This window comes from Tachysurus vachellii, chromosome 12 (genome assembly GCF_030014155.1).
Source record: "Tachysurus vachellii isolate PV-2020 chromosome 12, HZAU_Pvac_v1, whole genome shotgun sequence".
Classification (NCBI taxonomy): Eukaryota; Metazoa; Chordata; class Actinopteri; order Siluriformes; family Bagridae; genus Tachysurus; species Tachysurus vachellii.
In genome coordinates, this window is record NC_083471.1 from 19,793,277 (window position 1) to 19,802,301 (window position 9,025).

General features: G+C 36.9%; 1 protein-coding gene across 1 annotated transcript in view; it reads left to right on the forward strand.

The window, feature by feature from the left end:
- Positions 1-8,269, forward strand: part of gc (GC vitamin D binding protein) — a 52,627-nt gene extending 44,358 nt beyond the window's left edge. The window contains exons 9-12 of the mRNA XM_060882727.1: positions 1,855-1,984; positions 4,971-5,065; positions 6,286-6,391; positions 8,149-8,269. Of these exons, the coding sequence (XP_060738710.1) occupies positions 1,855-1,984; positions 4,971-5,065; positions 6,286-6,391; positions 8,149-8,190 (373 nt within the window). The 3' untranslated portion in view covers positions 8,191-8,269. The remainder of the gene's footprint in view (positions 1-1,854; positions 1,985-4,970; positions 5,066-6,285; positions 6,392-8,148) is intronic.
- The last annotated feature ends 756 nt before the right edge of the window (positions 8,270-9,025 follow it).

The following is a 9,025-nucleotide window of genomic DNA, read 5'->3' on the forward strand; positions in this document are numbered from 1 at the left end:
GGCTATGACGTGCTGCACACAGCTGATAAAAAAAACTTGTACGCATGGGTGGACAAGAAAGGGAGAGTCCATGCTGAGGCTGTCAGCTTCCCAGTGAGGCCATGATTAATTTATCCAAGACTGTAATTAAATGGTCTTCTCTACATGGCTTACCTTCTATACTGGAAAAGCACGACCGGCTTGAGCCCTTCATTTTGTCTTGGCATATATACAGTAGATGCCTGTATTGTTTTCGAAACAAACTTGAATATTATATCCTGGAAGTGTTCATAATTACCGCAATTGACTGAAGTGTGATTGTAACTGTCTTTATCTAACAAGTTGTTGTTAGAATTGTAAGGATTTCCATAATCTCACAAATTAGAGAATAGAGAAGATTGAATCAGATCATTTTGATCTTATCTCTTTGGTACCAACAATTAACTGTGCTTCTTTCTTTCTTTTTTTCTTTCTCTCTCTCTTTCTTTCTTATATTCAACCATCTTTAGTAAGCGATCTTTGGAACACTGGGTATGAAGCAACAATACACTATTCCATCTCAGGACACTATACACACACATGCACACACACGTGCACACACACACACACACACACACACACACACATTCACAAACTTATTCACTATACAAATTTATGGCATTCAAATACAAACCTCATCACCATCTTTTCACATGAATGATCACTTTCAGCTCCTACATTGGTGCTGAAATGTTCACTGAATAATTCAGTGCTTTCTGTTTTGTTGGCTAAATTTCCTATTCTTTCATGAAGACTGTCAAACTTTTTAGAACATCAATGCCATCTGTGCAGAGTGTGTAAGCACACAATCAGCTCCCTTTTATGATGATGATGATGATGATGATGATGATGATCACTGATATTTTTGACAGCCCATAACATAAAACTGATAATGTATGTTCATTTTGCTACAGCACAAACATATACAAATATTTTTTTTCAAATCTTCATGAATATGTGATGTCCCCTGGTGGTCCAGTGGCAGGGTCCAATGCTCTCATTGCTTCGGCTCATATTTGATTTCTTGGCTGGATGATAACCCAGCCACTGAGTGCTGGTGCCGGTCACAAGCCAGGGTAAAATGGCCGGGTTGTGTCAGTTATTGTATTCAGTGTAAAACCTGTGCTAAATCAAATACATGGACAAGATTATCCACTGTGATGACCCCGAAGGGGGAGCAACCAAAAGAACAACTTGATAAAAATATTACACTGAATGTATGGGGAAAAAACACTTTGCTACAGCAGACACCTTTAGACAGGCCAAATTTTTCTACCACCACATGAGACTGCTAAATGTTCACCTGATACAACATCTTATTGCATTATAAAATATAAAGAAGCTTTACTTTGTTATTCTGGGGAAATATATTTATTGATTTTTTGCAGGGTATGTTATAAGTAGGAAAATCTGTGGTCAAAAAACAAATTACACCACAGTGACACCTGACTCCATTCCCACAACACCAACTATAATATAACTCTTTCAGATCTGAAAATGGGAAAAAAATGCATTTTGTGATTATGTGTTCATCTCTTTATAGATGATATTTCCATGATAAAACAGTCTTTGAATTAGAATGTCATAACAGGATGCAAAAAAAAAATTGTTCATACCTTGCCTCCCTGGCAAAGATACATGATAAGCAATAATAACGCTTGTAACTAGCAAACACGTCTGAATGAATAATAAAGGCTATAGCTGACCTGACTATGAAAGTTTGTGTTCAAATTGATTATATATAAACTGCAATAAGCATTGATATGGTGCTAAAACCTACTGTTTATATGTAATATAAGCTTGAGGTATTCTGTATGTCTTTTTATCTGTTTCCAGATATTTGTTCCAGATTGGGGTGAAACATGTGTCAGTTTCATTGCCAGTGCTAACAACAATTCAGGATCATATGAGAAGTACAGTGTCAGCCTGCTGCTCAGGCACTAATGACACCACAGCATGTTTAAAGGTAGGCCTCGACAATCACCATGGTGATGCGTGTTTAAGGATAGGTCTAGACAATCTACAGCAGTGATTGTATACATTTATCATGGGCACTAAGACCACAACACAGGCAGCAATCAAAAACTAAATAACTAAATATCAAAAAATATCTGGATATGGAAGCATGAAAACAAGAAATAGCTTCCAAAAAGGAAATAGCTAGTGTATTAAGGTGCACTATTTAGTTTCCCAAGTGGCACAACAGAAAAGTGTCACCCTTTTCTTAATAGAGATTGCGATGAGAAGCAGGCAGGAGCCCATGAGAGCAAAGTTGGCCGTGTATGTCAATCATACCGAGCCTCATTCATATCAGCATTAGTGTCCATTTTAGAATAAATGAGCTTGAAGAATGTATATGTATTTGGCTACAATCCTAATAGGATTGACAGGATGATAAGACAAAATGGGATGCAACATATATATCTGAGCTGTGGCTAATGGATGAGGGTGGAGCTGGAGAAAAAGTGAATTCTGTGGCACAAGCTTTCAGTGCATTAAACTATGGAATCATGGCTGTGACTCTATATACGCTATTTTTAAGAAATGGGTCTCAGGAGCAGAAATGGCACTTAGAGAACTTAAGAGTTCTGCTTTTATTTGGTGGTTTTCATCAACACCATCATGAGCAGCAGTTCAGAATGATTCAGTTGGCTGGCTTCACATGTTGCTGGTAGGGAGTAGTCGCATGACAAGAAGTGCTAGCTGGTGGGTGGAAACTGGCCAAAACGAAATTAGTAAGACAATGAAAGGGGGAGTTGTTGAAGGGGATCTAGAGGGATGGAGGATTGTAGATATGAATGTTGGCATCTGTGTGAGACTAGAGCTGTTCATCAGGATTCTGCAGGATTTTATCAAAAGGAACATGAAAAAAACCATGTTACATATGACGCCTGCAGGCTAAATCAACCTAGCATTTAGTTTTAGATTTTGTAAAACCTATCATTTAGTTTTATTTTTATAAAAATACTGTAGGCAGATAAAAAAAAAAAATGTTAAAAAAATAAAATAAAATAAACATTTGGTTGAGAGTCAGAGCCAGAATCCAGAGTGAATTCATTAAGACAGTGCTGGAATTTAAATTTGATCTTTTTTTTTTTTTTTTTTTTTTTGGATTTAGAGAATAAAATAGGTAAACCCGAGGAAGTAAAATTGTCAAAAGTCTGTTAACATGCAGGAGATAGTGATAAAGATTTTTCTCTGGAGACTCTACACATTCTACCCAACTCATGTGATCACATTAATTTCTAGGAAACGGTATTTGCATTGCATTTTCTATAACAACAGCTTTACAGAAATACAGAAGCATTTTTAGAAATATAATGAACAAGCCAGTGGCAAGGAAATAACTCCTTGAGTTGAAGATGCACTTGAGAAGAACCCGACTCAACGGGAACCCGTCCTCTTCGTGAATATAAACGATTACTCTTCTAGTCCATATTGAATAAAGTCAATCTAGAAGTGTTTTGAAAGGAAGTTAAATATGAGCAGACTATGAATGAGTCATGGGATGAAGGCAGGACAATTTGATTCAATTTAATTACATTTTATTTGTATTGCTTTTAACCGTGTACATTGTCACCAAGCACTTTATAGGAATCTAAGAAATCTGAATAAAATGATAAAATTGACAATTTTCATTTATGTTTATCTCTAATGAGCAATCCAGTGGCAATAATGGCAAAAGACGCTGAGACAATATGAGGAAGGAACTTTGAGAGAAACCAGACTCAAAAGAGACTCCATCCTCATCTGGGTGACAGCAGAGAGTGGAATTATAAATAATTTCCTTTCTACAACTGTATATAGTCAAGACCCGAGCGTGCAGTTCAAAGTCACCGTCATGGTCTCCAAGTGGTACTATCCAGACCAGTCACATGTAACACCAAGACTGTCTTTGTTCATAAAGCTGCATGTTTAGGAACAAATCTACAGCAGAAATTATCCAGTGAATCAAGTGTTAGAGAACTTAATGAGACTATATGAATTTGATAAAATGGTGTACATTTTTAGATAGTATTGGCCCTGATTCGAAGCTAAACTCAGCTTCCTGTCTGTGTGGAGTTTGATGACAATGTGTATGCAAAGTACCATGTGATGAATTGATACCCATCTCGGGTGCATTCCTTCCTCAAACTTAGTATTCCTGGGACAGACTCCAGATCCACCTTAATCCTGACAAGCAGTTACTGAAGATAAATGATTGGGACTGCATAAATGCATTGGGACTATTTCACCAGGACTGCATTATTAAACAATGATTCATACAGTCATTTATAATTGCCTCCTGTTCAGTCATTGCAGCACTAATTGCTAATATTCTGCGTACTGATTGGTGCTGTTCTCTGTGACGACCTTTACACTTACACTAATTTACTTTCCCAACCTCACCGATAAGCTCTTAAACAGTGGTTACGGTAAATTAGCAGCTAATGTACAGTCAGGTCTGTTTAGTATGCTTAAGGCTCGGTTATGCAGCACTGTAGCCTCTGAGGCTGCACCTCTGACTCTGAAATGTCACCACATTGATTGTGATTACACCTTCATTTTTCTTCCTGAAATCTCTCCAGTTAAGTCCATGAGCACTTTTATGCCAGATGGAGCGACAGCACAGCACTGGGAGTCATTAGCACACACATTTAATTAAATCTGAATCTTAGTACCCGAGGGTAAACATGCATGATTAGCATGTCTAGGCTCCTACCTCACCAAGCATGCTGTTTTTTTTCTCTCTCTCCATTTCCCCCAAATCAATTATTTAATTATTTATTTAATTTCAGAAAAAAGCTACACTTAGGCTTAAGAATTCATGGCCGAGTGTACGGTAGTAGCTGTGACCTCTTCAAAACTGAGGTCTGATTAGAAGAGTGCATTTTGTTTTTCTGCCACACCAGAAGCCAGGCTTGTCACATTGACCCAAGAATATCGGTTCTTTCACTTTCTTGTTTTCACAGGAAAGCAAATTGGAGAAAGATGCAGCACTTGTGTCCCTGATTGATGACTTCTGCTTGCAGTATTTTAAATTGGAGTTGCCTGCATTCAAAACAAAGTGAGACTTAAAAAAACTTATTCTGTGTACTGTGCATATGGACAAGTCTGCTTCCACCCACAGATTTCCTCTATTATAACTTTTAATCTCTAATGCCTTTTAAACAAATATCACTTTCATTCAACATATGGTTTCTGCCCACCATTAGGCTTTAAGTCCTGTGCTAGAAAAGAAGCCATTTACAACGGATAAAAAGTTTTTAAAGATAAACAAGTTTTTAGTTAGTAAGCACAAACTTTATCATATGATCTAACTAACCAGGGTTAGCTGACTGGGGCTGCTTTAATGCAACTATAAAAATGCTTATGTGGCTGATAATAGCACAGTATTTGTATGAGAATAATTCTAAATGGCGCTTTCCAACTGGGAGAAACCATTGACGTCAAAGTCACAGCGTGATTATTTTAGCCGCTTTCTGGCTGTAAGGATTTTAACAAGCCAGTATTAGCCAGAATAGACCCAAATTGACTTAGATTCTGGATAATAAGTACAAACATTGGTGTGAAGTCAAATATTTAGGTAGAGAAACTCATATACTGGCAAAACAAACGTTTCAAAATGTAACAGATAAAGTAAATAGGTGAATCTTTTTACTGGCTCCGTGTAAATGCTGAGTGTAGGTGTGCACCGCAGAGCTCATACAAAATCTGTGCCATGATTTTTAAAAAATGTAAATAATTTTACAAGTCTTTATTTTGTCATATAATCATTACAGCACAGTGAAATTCTTACTTCGCATTTCCTAACTTTTGGAGGTTGGGGTCAGAGCACAAGGTCAGACATGCTACATTGGCCCAGGAGCTGAGAGGGTTCAGGGCCTTGCTCAAGGGCCCAACAGTAGCAGCTTGGCTGTGCATTTTGAGAGGAATAATCTGATCTGAACTTTCTTAATGCTAAGACTTAGTAAATATTTTTTGTCTTATCTTCATCTTGCAATGGTTATACATGTCCTTGGAACAAATGAATTTGCTCATGCAATCATCCTTGCCAAAATAGATTTCAGGCTTAGGACTTATGACTGTAAATCTAATTGCAGGTGCGAAATGAATTAGATAGAAAGTCCCTGCTTGCATTTATGTTATTTTACATTTTACTTCTAAATAATCCCTTCCAATAGCATGAAAGCAACGTAATTGCAATCTAATTTAAGCCAACTAGATTAGCATGGCTCTTGATACCTCGAAATCCACATGTTTTACGTGACCTTTGATTGGTTTCAGGATTCAGCATGAATTCCAGGGAGATGAACTTAAGAGCCAAGCGTGGATAGATCTAACCACCAGTTGCTGCTTCCAGCATTCTCCTGCACAGCTGTGCCAAAAACTGGTAAGCACTTTGTTGTTCTCTAACACTCATGGATAATGAGACAGAGACATACTCTATAACCCAATTTGGATGGGATTTGTTTCACTGAGTGAAATTCGTAAAACTTTTCGCACATTTCCTCCGTTTATAGTTTCACAGATTGTCCTATGATCTTTTTTATTTATTTGGTGGCATTTCAAGTTAGGTATACTGTAAGTGTTGCACTAAATATTTATTTACTAGAAAAAATGAAGCATGATACGCGAAGCTGATATTTTATTATCCCCTTTAATCTGCCCCTTTAAATAGGATTGTGCTCTTTGACTGATCTTATTTTATTACTCCTGTTAATTAGCTCTTGGTGTAGACAGTGTGGAGACCCAGTTATTGTTCCCTCACCCTATTCAGAGGCTCCTTTAAAGCCTTCGTCTTTGTTTCATAAGACAGGAAGTGGATATGGATGCTAGATGACAAAATACAGAAACTAGAAGCAGTCAAAAATTGTCTTCGATGCAAAACGTAACAGCTTGCAAATGATATTAGGTTTTGATCACTCAAAAAGAATCAGTCATAAAAAAAGTAGATAAAAACAGATATAATTGATCTGGACAGAAACATTTGATGGCTTTGGCAGGAAGGATTTTATTTAGGATGTTGTTTCAAAGGTCCTGGTTACACAACAGCATTTGACTATATACAGTTGTAGAAAGGGCATTATTTATATCTGGTGTCACCCAGATGAGTACAGGTTTTCTTTTGAGTCTGGTTTCTCTCAAGGTTTCTTCCTCAGACCGTCTCAGAGAGATTTTCTGTGCCACTGTTATCCCTGGCTTGCTCATTAAGGATAAATATAAATTGAAATGAAAACAAATTTTTATTTAGAACTTTCGCTATTCCTGTAAATGTCCTTTGCAACAACATCTAATGTTAAAGGTGTTATACCAATAAAATTGAAATGAATTGAAATAGGGGGGCACGGTGGCTTAGTGATTAGCATGTGTGCCTCACACCTCCAGGGTTGGGGGTTCGATTCCTGCCTCCCCCTTGTGTGTATGGAGTTTGCATGTTTTCCCCGTGCCTCGGGGGTTTCCTCTGGGTACTCCGGTTTCCTCCCCGGTCCAAAAACATGCATGGTACTGTAGGTTGATTGGCATCTCTGGAAAATTGTCCGTAGTGCGTGAGTGAATGAGTGTGTGTGTGTGCCCTGCAATGGGTTGGCAAAAAAATAGGGTGTATCCTGCCTTGATGCCCGATGACACCTGAGATAGGCACAGGCTCCCCATGACCTGAGGTAGTTCGGATAAGCGGTAGAAAATGAATGAAAGAATGAATGAATGAATGAATGAATGAATGAATGAATTGAAATAAAATCTGCATATGATGGAATACAATCCTGTCCAAATAATTAATAAAGAGCAAGTGACCGATAAAGGAAGGATTAAGAAATAAGTTGTCTTTATCAAGTTTTTAATGTTTTGCAAAAGAGTGCAACATACTCAGCATGAATCATTTAAGTGAGGATGTTACACTACACACAAGTGATACTTTCATTAATCCATAAACCAGGAACTAGATTAGAGAGTGACCAAGCATAGCTATTAAAGGATTTTCCCCAAGCAGGGCTATTAAATGCACTGCATGAGAGATCAGCTCACCTACTGCTTCTCATAATTTCAGCAGCAATTATAGAAATGTCAAGACCACCAAAATGATCAGAGGTAATAGCTAAGACCACATCGTCCTGTTGATTATGTTACATTTCTTGTTCCCTTTCACAGACTGAGGCGATCATTAAGTACGAGGACGTCACTGCAGCTTGAACACTCACTGCTGGGTTTTGAACCATGACAGACCCTGAGCATAATCAAATGCATATCATGAATAAAAAACCTTTAATTATTCTCTTTTTTTTTCTTTTTTTTTTCATCCCCCCCACAAGATTTATGATGTGAGCTCAGATCTCTACCCCACCACACACACACACACACACACACATACACACACAAACAGACTAAGAGATTTGAGTGTTTTGCCTCTGCTAGTAATAATTGAAAAATATCTATCTAAATATCAGATTTTTAGGTAAATATGTGAGAAGAATTATAAATAATGAATTATATAATAAATATCCCTATGATCTAAACAAATAAAGCTTAATAGAATAGTGCACCTGAGCATTTTATTTTTTTAATTATGGGAATTTTGCTTGCTTTTCTCTAAGGGGGTGTTTGTATTTTTATTTTATTTTATTTTTTTCAAGTGTTGTAGGTGATTTAATTGTCATTTATCTTTAACATGTTTTAATCTCACATTTAAAGGATTATATTTAGGGCAAAGAAACAAATGTGAAAATAATGATAGGGATCACTTACTAAATACTACATCAGTGTACTTTAACTTTCTGCTCCAAGATTTAGGGATGTTATTTAAGAAATATGTTGAGGAAAATATATTAAAGAAAAAGGAAAAAATGTTTTAAGGTAATATTTGAGCATTATGACGAAGCATAAGGGTTAGTGAAATTCCATATTATTTAAATTTTAGCAAACTGATCTTTCACAGTTTCTGCAGTTTCTTTATAATAAAACATATTCATTGCATGAGATTTGTTTCTACAACATCATCGTCTCCTGGAGATCATATAGATCTGGGTAA